This window comes from Gekko japonicus, unplaced genomic scaffold (genome assembly GCF_001447785.1).
Source record: "Gekko japonicus isolate JY-2015 unplaced genomic scaffold, Gekko_japonicus_V1.1 scaffold1150, whole genome shotgun sequence".
NCBI classification, from domain to species: Eukaryota; Metazoa; Chordata; class Lepidosauria; order Squamata; family Gekkonidae; genus Gekko; species Gekko japonicus.
Window position 1 is genome coordinate 153,453 of NW_015165271.1, and position 16,588 is coordinate 170,040.

The following is a 16,588-nucleotide window of genomic DNA, read 5'->3' on the forward strand; positions in this document are numbered from 1 at the left end:
GACTGTTTCATACTTGGGCACCAATCCTAGACTACCTGAAGTCGCAAGCTGTGATTCCTGCTATGGCCGATAATTTGGACCTGATAAATCTCTGATTAGCCTCATGTTAGGTCTACAGTCCGTTCTGTGGAGTGTAGTTATAGTAATTTATTCAGTTAGATCCTTGTTGTTTTATAAAGTAGCTTATATGAACCTTTTTTAATTATGGGGGGGTGAGGGGAACCCGGGGGATTGTTGAAGTTATTTTTAATGTAAATTTTTCATATTTTTAAATTATTTTTTAAAAAAACTAAAAAAAAAAACTAGACGATGACAGAACTCACCAGCCTGGTCTATCCCAAACAGGAACATGTCATAATCAATCCAAACTACTTTCAGCAATCTTGAAACAAGTTACTATTCAGTAAAGGTCATCCCCCCTGCAGCATCAAAGTTTTGATGGTAATGGGATCCTTGGAGAAAGAGAAAGTAATATCGATTGCCTTCAGGAGCAGAGTTCACAGGATCCAACCCATTGCTTCTCTTTGTGTGTCCAATCAATTTCTTTAACTACAATGTTCTGTCTGCAGTCAATGCTAGTCCCACAACCACCACAAAAGGGGGCAGGAGAGCAGGGACACAGCCCCTCAGTAGGGATGAGAAGGGGAATATGGGATTTACCTACAGCTCTAGAGACAAGGGCAGTCATTGGTATGGCTGCAGGGTTGGGCTTCTGCAGGGCAGCAGAAACAGGTACCAAGCTGGCAACACCGTGGCGTCAAGCCCTGTCAGGCCAGAAATCAAAGCCACACCTCACCAGCCCAATGGCGGCATGATGGGATCAGAGCAGGGAAGAGGCCAGAGTAAAGTTGGCCTCAAAATGGTGGAAACCATCCCCAAGCCTTTCACAGTGATGGAAGGCAACACCCAGGACTGGCTGGTTCACCACAAACCAGAGGAAAAGGGAAAAATGTGTAGAGAATGCGAGAAGTGATTTAAACTCCTCCAGCCCAGAGCCAAGGAGGGCATGGCCAGGGCTACTCCTCTCTCCACAGAACTAGCTAAGACAGAAGGACAGGAGAATGAAGGGAGAGTCCCAACGGGAAGATGTACACCAGGGTGAAGGTTGGACGTGCTCCCCTCCCAGTCTGAGGCCTTTGCAGGGATGCAGGATGAACTTGGTATGCCCTCTGGTGGCTTCACCTCTGAGTAGGTAGATGTGCAACACTGTGCTAGCCATGGATTGTTGAATGGCCTTCCCTTCGTACTGCTTGCCCTGGCCCACCTCCTCATATGTTCAATTAAAAAAATTAAAACAATAAATGATAGCTTATGTGCCGAGTATGTACTACTTCAGGAAGGAAAGCGGCATAGTAGAGTCTGATCTCATCAGATCTTGGAAGTTAAGCAGGGTCGGTACTTGGAAGACTCTGCAGAAGAAGGCAATGGCAAACCACCTCTGCTGCTCACTTGCCATGAGAGCCCCTTGCTGGAGTCACCATAAATTGGTTGCAACTTGTGTATGTATGCATAGGTACAGCGGTGTTGTTTTCTGATGTAAGTTTTGCACTATACATGCCTATCGAGACAAAGGAATGAACCAGGTTGTGTCCATCACCTCAGGCCTTGCTTTGCATCTGTCAAGACAGGAGCACAATGGGCAGCGCCTTTGGCCTGTGGAACTCTCTTCTCCTATCCATCTGATATAGTTCTCGTACTAGGTTGCAACTGTTTTATTTTTAAGGTAAAGGTTCCCTTGCTCGAAAGCCAGTCGAATCTGACTCTAGGGTTGCGGTGCTCATCTCCGTTTCAAAGCCGAAGAGCCAGCACTGTCCGAAGACGTTTCCGTGGTCATGTGGCCGGCATGACTAAATACCAAGGTGCACGGAACACTGTTACCTTCCCACCGAAGTGGTACCTATTTATCTACTTGCAATTTCTTGCTTTCGAACTGCTAGGTTGGCAGGAGCTGGAACTAGAGATGGGAGCTCACTCCATCATGCGGCACCCGGGTCTCGAACTGCGGAACGACTGACCTTCCACAGCCTGCAGTTCAGCATCTTAACCACTTGAGCTACCACAGCTCCGATGTTTTATTTTTACAGGCCCTTTAACAAGTAGTGTTTTAATTCTTATTGCTTGTAATTGCTGCTGCTATTAACATTTCAATATTTTGATTATTTCTATGGCTATTTTACTTGTTATTCAATGCTGGTTGTTTTAAAGTGCTCTTTTACCTGTTTAAACTGCTGTTTGTGCATTTTGTATTTGATTGGCTTTATTAATTAAGGTTTTCTTCTACTGAACATTTGTTGGAAATCAGCTCAAGAGATTTTTTAAATCAGAGATAGAAATGAATATGTGTTTAAAATAAATAACAGCAAGGATCAGTGCACAAGATATTATTTCAAAATGAATGTATAATCTTAAAAGTCATGTTTATTTTACAAGTCTGCATTTTATGTCCTTAGAATATCTATAAACACACATATATTTGAAACAACAAAACCTCATTTCTACTTGTTACTGAATTAACTGCAGAATGAGGCTCCAGTTTGTGGTAACTGTTTTTTCTAGAATCACATCTGCTGAAACACAGGCTGGAATGAAGTTTGCCTTGTTTTAAAATTCTGTAGATAGGAAGCTAGAATGGTGTGACAAGCTGCTTTTGGTACTACTACAATGTCAACTCTGATGGGCAAGTTTTTTTTAAGAAAAAAGAAAGACAGCTGATGTCATTTTCTTTTGAATATAAACAAAACCCAGCAAGAGCACGAATGTATTTTTCTGAAGAAAAACTGAAAAAACAAAACTTTGAGAGAGGTAGACATTCCTCTGCGAGGTCATAGCTAATAAAACATTTGGAAGACGACATGACACAATTTAGGTTTAAAGGTTCACTTAACTTTATTTTAATGTTTTGAATTTGACAGGCTCACATGTCAAAGATGTTTAAATTGTTTTGTGACTTGACAATTGATCTGCAGGAATAATTTTTAAGGAGCTTTTCTTTCTTTCTTTTTTGTTTCAGTTAAAATTAAAATCCATGCTGCCTAATCCTTGGAGTCAATCTGTAATTAAGGGGATTTAAAGAGAGACCATGCACTGCATTAATGATAAAATTTAATATCTGTTTTAATACTCTAACAAAAGAACAAAAACCAGGCAACACACACAAACACAATCATGCCAATATTCTGTTTGAATTTACCCCAATCATGTTTCTAGGAACCATCAGAAATACTTGATGCTTATAGACATGAGATTTCACAGTTTAATTATCTGGGCAGTTTACAACTAAGGCCATGATCCTGATGTTAGGGATTTTAGTCCATCAGAGGGTGACCATAACCAAGGAGAATAGGGATCCTATACCTGTATCCTGTTGCATAAAATAAGGAATTTTAGCAATTGCAACTTGTCATGATACAAGAAAAACAAACATCTGCCACAATACCTTTGCCTACACAGAGTTCAGGGTCCCTTTGCACCTGGTCACTGTAGTGTTGAAAGTGGCATGGTTTGCAGAATTTATCTGGTAGTTCAGTCACTGCCTCCCTCTCAGTTCTTTGATAAGACTCTCTGTATTTTCTCTGTGTTATTTAGCATGGTTTGGGCTCCTGCACATTGTACAGTGTTATGTTGCTTTCAATTCCACTCTACCATCTATGCAATTATCTACAAAATTGCTTGTGTTGTACAAGTAATTTAAAAAATGCAATACACATTCCTACACAATAAAGGTAGTGGTGTATGTGTGTTAAAGAGAGAGAGAGAGAGAGGAGGAGGAGGAAGAGGAAGTTAAAATGGACATTTCCACAAGAGCATGCATGTTACTATTTATACACAAACATCCACAGTTCTCAAAAATAGGTTCACAGTCCTCTAAGCCTTTGCACAGATGCAATCACTTCACTTTCATAACATGCCAACTGCTTGTGTGAACTGATCCTGACTTTATGTGCATATCTGTCTACATACCATTTTATATAATTTAATCTGCAGTCCAATCCACATGTCTGGGATTCAACTCTCCTGTTTTACACTAAATCTACTAAGGCTGAAATCCCCAACTCACTTACCTAGAGTAAGCCTACTGAATAAAATGAGATTCACTTATAAGTAAACATGTATAGGATTGCACTGTCAGCAGACCAAATACTTCAGGTTAAGTGGTCTACGAATTGAGCTCTTTGTTTCAAATTTGGTTCAATAACATGAAACTGTATTTATGACTGGCTTGAGCAAGTCGTGTTCAGTGAAGCCTGCTTTCAAACAGATCAATGATATCTCGTTTAACTGCAATGCTAACCTCCTGTATGCTTCATCTATTAGCTACATTTTTCTTTAATGAAAAGTAAAACTTTGAAAACACAACTTTGTTAAGTGAATAGTCACTGGAGATTGAACTTCTAACTGGAAATGCCAGGACACTGTATTTATCACTATAAAAGAGGAGAAGAACTTCTCTAAGGTTATTGCTTCCTACTGAATAATTCATTTTTGTATGAGTATAATGAAATACTCAAATTGAGGTACACGCCAGGACTGAGCAATCAGGTTCTGCAAGGATGACACATCCTAATATAGTCTCTGCTGAGATCTCCAAGTGTTTGCACTGCTTTAATATCTTTCAGAGACTGGGAATGCATTCAGTTTGACTTGCTTGTGAGCAGTATGTTTAGTATTTGTTCCTAGACCCCTTACGTTCAACAAATATAAACCAAATCAACACTTCTGCACACTACTTGGTAGCTTGCTAAAACAATGACTTTCTAAAGCATTGGGGAAATACTGGGTCTGCATTGTTGATTCATGTTTAAGTATTTGGAACTGCTTCTGGGCATATAACCACTTTTTTTGACTGTGTATTGATTGGCTTGATTATTAAGACGAAACACAAGAGACATCTAGTATCCATGAAAACAGATCCCCTGGAAAGAGAAAACTTCAGATTCTGGGACAGAGACAATGTTTTATGTCCAAGTATACATTCTCATCTTTGTGGATATGAATCATGGATACACATAACCAGATTAAAATCCAGACACAAGCCCAGTTCATGTCAAGAAACTTCACAAATAAACAGAGCAAGTGCTTCCACTATCTTGTCTTCTCAGATAGCAGCATCTACTCTGTAGGGTGGGTTGGGGATTGATATAGTTGTCAGATTAGCAGTCAATCGGCTTTGAAGGGTGTAACTCTTCTTAGAATGCCAGGAAACTGACCCCCTTTGAGACAATTATTATTTCTAAAATGAAATCCTCTCTCTCTATCATGTATAACATGTTATGTGTACTTACCCAGAGCTCTGCTAAGGGCCGTGTAGAAAATGGCACTTGGCTAAGAGGTACATAACTATGTTTGGAAATTTGTCTTGTTTACTGGCCTCTCCTGCTCCATTCACTTAAATTTAAGGGAGAACGCATGATGATACATCAATGGCATTTTAAGCTTGTGTGCTTGGCCAGAATGTATAATGGTGTTAGTAATCACTGTTTGTACTGTGGTGAATCTCATGCTGACTTTCTCCACATATGGTGGAAATGCATTAGAGCAGTTAAGTATTAGACGATGGTGGCCATAATGTTAGCAAAAGGTACTGAACATAGTATTGAATTTCCCCCCCAAAAAACAATTTTTATTCTTTTTCAAAAGGAATACAGAATCCAACATTATAATACACAAATATAGGTTGCTCTACTTAGAGAAGAAGAAAAAAAAGAATAATATAAGATTACAGAACTTCGTTGTCACTTAAAGAGTGACTTTGTAATATAATTGCAGCTTGACTGATGCTAACCAACCTGTGGATTTGAAAGAGAATACCATCAAGAAGGTCATTTAGGGACATGATCAAAGATTATTATACCCTTGTATGGTGACTGCCCTCCAGAAGAGTAAAGACATGGGTGATACTGATTCATTATGTCATATGGTCTTAACTTGCATGGAACAAACAATGTGAATATGCTAGCTAGGATAATAGTATCTGATATGATGGATTATTAAAGTATAATATTATAATAGTAGACAGTATAATGGATACAACTCTGAATTATGTTAATAATCTATATATCTATTTCTCAAGTATGGTCCTCATCTGCGGATACCTAAATCTGTGGATTGGGGCCACATTTACCCCAAACAGATTTTTCTGCAAATGTGGGTGACCCCCCAAGTTTACAGAAAAATCTGAAATCTTAAAAATATACGTGGGGGGGTTAATTCCCTCGAAAGTAAAATAGAATCAGGGGAGCCCAGGAGCTGCACTCGGTCCAGCAGTGGTAGCAGGGAAACCTGAGGCTCCATGCTGGGCCTGATGATGGTGACAGCAGTGCAGCCTGGGGCTCTGTACTGGGCCCACTTGTGGTAGGAGCAGTGCAGTCCAGGGCCCACTTGTGGTGGCCACACAGACTGGGGCTTCTCACTGGTCCTGACAGTGGCTTTGCAGTCTGGGGCTCTGTGCCGGGCCTGGTAGCAGTGGCATCTGCACAGTCCTAAAGCCACACTGTGACCTGGAAGCCTTGCTGGGTCCACCAGCAGCAGCCACACAGCCTGAGAGCTGCGCTGGCCCTGTTGAGAAAGGGGGGGGGAGGAAATCATACTTGTAGTATACAATGTTGAGGCATTTGTCTGTACCTACAATACCTATGACTTGAGAGAAAAATCTATATGTTTTTGTTAATTTCTGCTAAAAACAGGAAATAGAAATTATTTTTTGGACAGTGGGAGAGGGGAAAAATGTCATGGATAACATTTCTTTATTTTGCATACCTACGAGCTTCTTTTCCCAATTCACGTGTGTGTATGTATACAGCACATTTCCCCTGAAAGCAAAATTCCAAACTTAAATTGTAGAACTGGGCAAACTGGATAAAACTGGAATGCTGAACATATTTTATTTTTGCATTAAAATTTAGATCTTGTGAGATTTAGATGTTGTGGTGGAAGAATTTGATATTTTCCATAAATTATATCCAGTGTTCTTCAAATAAGGAGGGTGGCAATTAAGCACAGAGAACAACCAGGATGCTTTTAAAACTAATTCTACAAGTAAGTAGCTTTTGGGAAACAGCTGCAAATTTTGGCATTCTTAGCACAAGTCACACCATTGGTCATAGCAGCACCATCAAGATCTTCAGATTAAGAATGAAAGATGAGTTGATGAGTGTAAACACGTCGTATCTGCCAAGCCAAGGTTAGTTTGTAGCCTTGAGAACACATTAAGGCCTTACCTGCTTTTGTCTCCATGTCTCTAGAAAAATTCACTCATTCACGTCAGCTACAGATTTCAAGCTGCACAAAAGAACTGGGCTCTTTCAGGTAAAGGAGCCCTGGTACCATTTTTTGGGGGGGGGAGCACAAATGTCAGAAATATTTATATAGGACTTGCTCCACCTATGTCTCCTCAGTGTCTACAATCAACAGAAAGTGGATTCTATTAACTTGGAGCAGCATTTCAGATAAGGGGATCATGGATGGGTCACAGAAAGACCTTTGCTATTTAGAGCTTCCTATGGCTTTTGAGGTGAAGGGTTATATGAAACTGGAACATTATGCACTCAGAATAGGAAGGGAAATCAAAATAACAGTTGTTTCAATACTCATTCTTTCTTAATACCTACTCATACTGAACATGGTCTTTGCATGTGGAAATATTTTCAGTGATATAATATTTTCACTATGACCTCACAATCATTTTCCTAGGTAGTCACAAGCAAAGTATGTGTGATTAGAAATTTTCTGTTGCAGTACTTAGCATTTAGCTCAAACCTCCTCTGCCATTCCATCAACTGTGCACCTGGTTTGAACAGTTTGTGTGTGTGTGTGTGGGGGGGGCAGGTTCCTTGTTGTCTGCTTTGGATTTTACCCTTCTGAGCTATTTGCTGTTAACTGAAAACTTGGCTACTTTACTATTTGCCCCTGAGAGTTATTTAAAATACCTGTTTCTAATGAACAACTTTGAGAGCGGGTGGAGTAAGTCCCATGGTTACTTCTGCTCTTTGAAAATACTCAGTTTATTCTTACAGTCTGCTGCCTGCTTTTTAATTAATCTCTAATAGGACACAGGTTCTCACCTTATGGCTGCTAAGTAAAGTAGGTTTTCAGAGACAAAGCCAATGCCTAAGTTTTGGATTACATCGTGTAGATCTGCCCATGGACAAGGGGCACTAGTCTTTATGTGGGGAGGGAATATACAAACACATTCAATTCTGTCACCATGGGGTAAATCGTACTAATCCTATAAAACTACAAGGGGATTGAACCCCAAGAAGTCCAAGTGGAATTCTGCTTGCGGATGTTTCATGTTCCTTTTTGCTGCAGCACACATACGCCTCAAAAGGCACTCCAGTGTGGGGACCTACATCTGGAGGATGATATTCACAGAAATCAAGGACTCTTTCCTGCCTTCCACAAGCAGGTCCACGCTCTGCTCCCACACTTTGGATATAGCCAACATTTTTTTCAAAGTCCTCTTCAAATTACAGCACGTGTTTACAGTGTCTTGCTAAGTGGAACCTAAGCATGTTTAAGATCCCACCCTTGATAACCTACAGCCTACCCATTTATTTATTTTATTTTTACCAGGAGGCATGCACAAGGAATAGGGTTTCATAAGATTTTTTTAGCAATTCTAAAGTTGGGCACTAACTTAACTTTCTGTTAGAGGGACATTTCTCTTTTATGTAAAAAAACTGGTTGCATACAGATTTCATTACCGGCATAGAAATTACACAAGGCATGGTTGAGAGTAAATCTGAAAAACTGCTAAGCAGTGTGCAATTTTACAGCCTTCTCATATCTACTCCTATTCTGGTTTTCATATGGATGCTGAAAAGCTTGATGTGAAAGTTCCCTAGACTGCTGGAGAATCCCTGGTATCTAAAAATGTGATGCTGAACTCCCAGACAGGTATAATTTCTTGTCTAACTGAACTAAGCAGATATTATAAAACCTTTATACTACACTACCTCCCTTCAGGCCTTAATGTTTGCTGAGATTAACTCCATTCATATAATCTATTTTGTTTCCGGAAATCGATTTTCCTTGACCAATTGTCCGCTTCTCTTAACCACAAATAATAAGGTTGTTCTGCTCTCAATCTATTTGTCTTTAGTAACAAGCCAAATAAAACTATTGCGGATATGTGCTTTTATTTCCACTGAAACAGACACTCAGGAACACAATTAAAATTACTTATACAAATGAGTCAAAAGTACTATTTGTGTAAAGATAACCACATATGTAAATAGTTCATTGTGGAAAGCAGCATGCTGTTTTCTAAAATTTGTATGTTTTTCTTCTTTGGAAGGAAAAAATGGCAGAATTGCTTGGTAATTCTATTTGGCCAGCAGTTTCTGCATAAGAATCATGTCTCATTCCAGTACTCTCACCTTTTGCAATTCATAGAAGCCAGGTGATTATATACACATGGCTAGTTTCTGTAGTTTTCTCAGTTCACACATAGTCTATTACTGTGACCTGTTTAATATGTGCTTCAGGAACTAAATGGATGGATGGAAAAGTCTATGATATTATATTTCAGCTATTATAAACAGTGATGTGACCAAGATCTCTAAGTCTGCTGTAAAATTAGTTATATTCAACACACTGATGTAAAGCTGAAAGTGAAGAACTGTAAGATGTCACCAAAGGACAATTTTTGAAATCCTAATCAGTTTACACCACTGCTCTGGCAAAAGGACATATTCTTGCAATTGCTGGGAAAAATGTGGTGGGGGAAGGGAAGCCCAAGGTAACATATAAAATGAGTTGTAAAGCTCATTCAATACTGAAAGAGCAGGATATTTGTCATCTATACTGGGATATTTCAGTATCACTGAAAAATACTTTTAAAATTTCACAGACAAATATTATGGTTATATCTTTGAGTTCTGTCCCACTCACAGAAGGCTTATTTCCTGTCTGCTTCATCCCCCTGCACCACCTAAAAGCTCTTTCGGAGGATCAGGTACCCCTGATAATTGTGTGGAATGCAATACAGGATCTGCATCTTGAGTGAGGTACCCAACTGGAATGTGGAATACCCCATGGTTTCAATCCTTTGTTAAATCCTCAGTGATGGAAGGAATTTCCAGCAACAAAGTGGGTCTTTATACTCCCCCTCCTTCTGGAGCCCAAAATGTCCCCCCCCAATGCTGTTTTGGGGGACCAGGGTCTCTAGGAACATCATGAGGGGAGAGTCAGAGGTCTGCAGCAGGAGGGAGAAATCAGTGCAATTCAGTCTGTTTCAGTTAGTGAAAATGTACCCAGGGATCCAAATCTATTTATTATAAACTAGATGTTTTATTTAGGGGAAAATGTAAATGTGTGTATTTGGGCTTGTGTGCATGGAACTTTAAATGACTAGTGATTCAAATGTGTACACATGCAAAGTATATGCATATTTTTAGTCCAGCCATGAGACTAGGGGGACAGAACGTAAACAAATATAATTGGTTGTAACTTTAAAATGTCTGACTTGGCAACACTGAGAGATGTTAGTCCAATGTTATAGATGGATCCACTGGCACGAATACTTAGGACTGAATACCAGTTTAAAAGTCTCTCTTTGTGTGGTCAGAGGGATAAAAGCTGGTCTGATTTTGACAACCAAAGAATAGGTAAAACAAGCATGTGGAGCAGCTTGGGGGTAACTGCATTTTATTTGACAGCTGACTCTAATTTCCTCTCCAAGTGCTTTCTGTGCATCCCATGACAACCAACCAAGGATCAGCTTTATCTTTGTGCCTTGTGAAAGTTGCATGGAGCAAGCCCAGGGTGGGGATATGGAAAGAACAAGCCCAGCTTAGACAGTTATCTCAAGCTCATTTAGCAATAACTTACATATTTTAGAAGTTAAAGATAGCAGAAATTTCGTCCTTAGAAATGTGAAACAATTTAGTTTAAGCTTAAAAAGGAAAAAACAGAACAAGTAATAGTTTCAAGTCACAGAACAATTCTGACTCCTGGTAAGATTTCTCTCTGCTCTCCATTACACATATTGGGGTTAAGTGGACATACTTGGGTATTTTGTAACATCTATTTCTCTGCTATTTTTTGGATTTCTAAGGAGAAATATCAAAGGAATCCGGTGGGGCCATGATACATATTTTCTAAAAATCCAAGTACAAACCTCTTCAAATACTCTCACTCTCTTTTGTCTGCTTCCTCCCTTTTATCCTTTTTGACAATACATTTTTCACCTGGAACTGGGAAGAGGAATAATAAGCTCCCCTTTTGCAAATAGCAGTATCAGCTATGTGGTCACTACTAGGATAGGTCAACAATCTTATTAATATAGCACACATGACTTGAAGCATATCAAACAGACACTATTCAAAAAATTCATTTTGTACTGTTACCAATGGACAAACAGCAATTGTTCACCAAATATTGTAAAATATTGCCAGAACTGAATCCATATGAATGTAATGTTAGTTACCAAAACACACCTAGCCAATTTAGAGAAAATGTTGTTTTTATCTTGTTGTGCTTACAGACACACACACACACACACCACAAAATAATACCATAACAGAAGGGTGCTGTGTCTGTGTTTAAAGAAGGGGTTGTTGGCAAACAGCGCAGCTCACTTCTGCCGAAATGTACACAACTGATATATGCGGCACAGAAAGCTGGCACCCAGGGCTTACAACCTTAATTTGCCTGCAAGAAGGAATGGAGATTTACCTTCAGAGCACGTTCTTGATTGTTTTCAGCAGTCAGATGTCTCATGTTGTTTGCAGAAGTCTGGTTCTGCTCTTTCATATGATGAAGCTCCTGCTCCAGCCGTTTGCACTGCAACGAGGAAAGAATCCCATTAAGTAAAGGAGCTGGGGCATATCATTTTTTCCCCCAGCAAGCCAAATAAATTAATGTAAATACAACTACCATCTTTTTGCAAAAAAAAAAAAATTGCAGTGAATCAAACTTCAGAGTTAAACATGTTGTGAATGATCTAGGAGATAACGATATAACACAGATCTTGGTTTATGCATTCTCTTGCGGTACAATTATTTGTAATTTTTTAAAAATGCAAATTTAATATTTCAAGCAGGAAAATGCAAAATATTTGAAAGGTGATGTATAATTTATTGAGAAAAATTTTCTTCTAAGTATGAATGAAGTTTCAGCATTACATCATTAGATATAAAAATATATAGGAATGGCACATTGCACCTTAAAACACTGACCCAGAAGATATGGCGACAATCTTATGTGTTGCTTATTTAAAAAATTATTAAATACATTGCAGAATGTATCTCAACCTACTAAAGGGAATCATTATAAACAACATATATTTATATTAAAATTGGACTATGGAAAGCAATTGTTAATTTTACATGTGGAAGGGAACACACTTAAAAGAATTACATCGAGATATAGTTCAAGATATTGAATGAATTGAAATGGTCATCAAACCAATGTTCAAGAAGGTCATGATGTGAAATCTCTGGGTATTCTACCTTAAGAGAAAAGTCATTTGCAGAAAAAAATATTCTACTAAGCCCAAAGAATTCAAGACCAATGATCCACAAGCGATCTACGATAAGTGAGTGAATACAGTTAAAATAAGAGAAGGGAATATCTAAAAGCACGAAGTTATAGGACATCAACACTGAAAAATACTTTGTATTATTAGGAACACCATAGAAATAGTAAAATAGTATAAATTGTTGATGACAATAAAGATATTATGTAAAGGTAAGTATCTGGAATTGCTGGAAAGAGACCATAGAGTATGAAATTAATGGAAAATATAGGTAGAATATCAGGAGCTAAGTCACTGTAAATATTTCCCATGTCATACAACAGATCAACAATGTTACCACCATTAGCACCATAACTTCAAAAACAAAACCACCACTAGTAAGCAAACAAGCAAACAGGTAGTGTGACGTAACAATAAAGATTGTATCTGGCTAGGACTGGGGAAACCCAGGTTGTGATCCTTGTTGAGCCATGAAGTTCACTGGGGAACCTTGGATCATTTACGCTCTCTCCATCTAACTAATCACAAAGTACAAAGAGCAACATATTCCTCCATAGGTTCTTAGGAGGAAGGAAGGAATGTACATGTGATAAATTGGTGACCTCTCCTCCCAAAATTTTATTCATACTAACGGTTCCATATTGATAAGGAAAAGCAGTGAACAATGGGACATGGATCTTTTATTTCTCTAGTCTCTCTTCTAAGAAAAGCTTTCTCCTCAGAGGGAGATAAGCTAATGTGGGAGTCATTCTCTATGCCAACGAGCTTCTTTTTTGTGCCTGTCCTTCCACAACAGACAGTACACCTGAAACCTGTCATCTGAACCTTGTTATAGTAGGCATAGTAGAAAAACTTCTAATATTTTGTTCAACCCAAACTGAGAAGCCTTACTGTTTTTTGATAAAGGAAATGGAAATACTTTTGAGGGCCTGTTCAAATGCTGCTCCATGAACACACACACATGCATGGAGAATGCTACCTAAAGTGAACAGCCCAGGGGTTCATGAGATGCTCCCCCCACCTAGCTACCCACCAGCCACCTTTTTATCCACCTTTTCTCCATGGTGCCCAGGACACTGGTCTTTATTTACTTTATTTATAGCTCAACATTCTTGCTGAGACTCAAGGGCCATTACAAAATATGGAAATTCATACAACATAAGATATCCAATAAACAATGCAATAGGACTATATTTACAGATTTAGAAAACAATGCAAGCAAGCAAACAAACAAATATTGTGTAAGGCATGACATACCATGATGCAGAAAGTAGATTACAATCAGTGTTCCCTCTGAGTTAGTGTGAGCTAGCTCACAGTTTTTTAGCCTCTGGCTCACACATTTTTGTCTTCGTTCAGGAAGGATGGCTCCAGAGCAAACTAATTTATGCAGTACCTGAATTGTTTGCTCACAATTTTAATGCCAGTAGCTCACAAAGAAGAATTTTTGCTCACAAGACTCCACAGCTTAGAGGGAGCATTGATTACAAGACAGAAGGCAAAGCAGTGAAAGGAAGCTCATACATACAATAAACATGGCAACAGACAACAGTCCTGTTCCCATATAAAAGTGGTCTCCTGAGCTGTTCTACTATAAGGCAGGCTATTCCAAAAGGTGGGAACCGCAATGGATAATGCGTGTGTATAGGTTGTTGCCAATCTTACCCATTTGTAGAGTGACAGCCTCAGAAGGCTTTGCTCAGATGATGCTCACATGGCACAGCACAGTGGAAGAGCCAGTCAGCAGGTATGTGGGTCCAAGGTCATGAAGGGCTTTATAGGTGATGGATGACCAGTACCTTGATTGGAACCCACTAATTGATCAGTAATCAATTAAGTGATTGCAGAATGGGTGTGATATGCATGATTTGCCTAGCTCCGGCCCCGGTCACACGGAGAATTTGCTGTGCGAAAGGCACGAATGTCAGGTGGATTTTCAGGGCACTATCACACTGCAAGGAGCTGCGGTGGCTCAAGTGGCTAAGACGCTGAACTGCAGGCTGTGGAAGGTCAGTAGTTCAGTGGTTCAAGACCCGGGTGCCGCAAGACAGGGTGAGCTCCTGTCTCTAGTTCCAGCTCCTGCCGACCTAGCAGTTCGAAAGCAAGAAATTGCCCATCCACATCCTGTCGCAAACCGGATGTTTTTCGTAAGCGCATGTGCACAAACACGAAACTGAAAGCAGTGCTGCTCTGCGGAACTGCGCATGTGCACAAATGCAAAACGCTTGTGTGATTCCACCGCTCCGTTTCTTTGCCACGCTGCAGCATTGCTGTGTGATCACTGCCTCGGCGCTTTATTTTGCTCCGGGGCGAACAGCCACGCCACCCCCCTGCGTTATCTGGCCCGTATGTCCAGGGCCTCCCAATAGCTACTGAGCTGCAGCATTCAGTACCAAATTCAGTTTCCCTTTAAGGGTAGTGCATTACAACAGTCCAGCTGCAAAGTTACCACAGCAAGGATCCATATGGCCAGATTGGCTTGGAGCCATATTCCAAGCTAAATGACTATGGAAGAAGGCATCACTGTAGCTACATTAACTTGCTTTTCCATTAACTTCCTTGGTCCAGTATGATCCCCAGGCTCTTAATTGAGTCAGCAAGTGTCCGCTGGACCCCATCAGATGTGAGAAGCACAGTGTGCTTCAAGTAGATGCCACTTTTATTTGATGGCCTTTCTTTACCTAGCTAATAATTCTGGGAATAAAAAAATATTGGCACAGCAGCAGTGGTGCTTCCATGTGGCAGTTTCCCCTGCAGTTTGTCTGCCCTAGTCCCCTGGCAGTGCTCACTCTTCCTTGCTACAAGGACTTTCCCCATTGTTTAAAATTGGCAACTGAATATTGTTATATTATTACAACATAACGATCGATGTGTCAGGTTCTCTGAATTCCCAACTTCTTTCTTTAAAAAGTAAGTCTCCAGTAATTTTTAGTGTGGAGATAAGCCTTTTCCCTCATGAAAGCTGGGAACTGAAAGAATTTGGTACACAGATGGTCATATTAGTCAATCACCAGTTTAAAAATGGTGGGGATAGGAAGAAATGGCAGCTGTGGGGACACAGGCAGGGAAAATGCCTGCTGTATTGGTGGGACCAGGAAAATCAAAACTTTCCTACTCCTGCGGCAACCATACAGGCTTTGCTCTCCAAAACAGGTTTGGGAAAGTGCAGGAAAGCCAGGGAAAGCCCAGGAATTGTACAACTGTGCCACAATGCTGTAGAGAAACAGGAAAAAAACTGCTAACTAACAGCATAAAACCTGGAACCAATAACCCATGCAGAAACAGTCATAATGTGTACTTTTGCCCTTAGCAGCTGTTGGTGAATGGCAATCCGGGTCTCAGAGTGCTGCTGGTACCTGAGAATACTGCTTAGCTACAGTGGAGATGCACCAGACCATGTGGCGTGGATACATGGAGAAGGTGCTAGCCCTGGAGATTAGTTAGCTGTGTCCAGAAAAAGCACATGCCAATGATGCCCAGCCCAGTGTGTGGTCAATTAGCTTAACAGGTATTAAAGGTAAAGGTAAAGGTTTCCCTTGCTTGAAAGCCAGTCGAATCTGACTCTAGTGGGTGGTGCTCATCTCTATTTCCAAGCTGAAGAGCAAGCGCTGTCCGAAGACTTCTCCATGGTCGTGTGGCTAACATGACTAAATGCCAAGGAGCACGGAAGAAGAAGAAGAGATTGGATTTATACCCCGCCCTTCACTACCCAAGGGAGTCTCAGAGCGGCTTACAAACTCCTTTCCCTCCCCACAACAGATACCCTGTGAGGTAGGTGGGGCTGAGAGAGCTCTTGACAGAAACTGCTCTTTTTTTCAAGAACAGCTCTTATCAGAACTACGGCTTGCCCAAGGTCATCCAGCCAGGTGCAAGTGGAGGAGTGGGGAATCAAACCCGGTTCTCCCAGATTAGAGTCCATGCACTTAACCACTACACCAAACTGGCTCTCAGCTTCGGTGGGAAGCTGTTACCTTCCAACCGAAGCAGTACCTATTCATCGACTTGCAATTTCTTGCTTTCGAACTGCTAGGTTGGCAGGAGCTGAGGCCAGAGACAGGAGTTCACTCCATCATGCGGCACTAGGGACTCGAACTCCTGAGCTGCAGAGCT

At 40.3% G+C, this 16,588-nt stretch overlaps 1 protein-coding gene across 1 annotated transcript in view; it reads right to left on the reverse strand.

Annotated features, from left to right (window-relative positions):
- Positions 1-16,588, reverse strand: part of MIPOL1 (mirror-image polydactyly 1) — a 213,270-nt gene that overhangs the window by 112,622 nt on the left and 84,060 nt on the right. Inside the window, exon 7 of the mRNA XM_015410227.1 lies at positions 11,677-11,784. Coding sequence (XP_015265713.1) covers positions 11,677-11,784 — 108 coding nt within the window. The remainder of the gene's footprint in view (positions 1-11,676; positions 11,785-16,588) is intronic.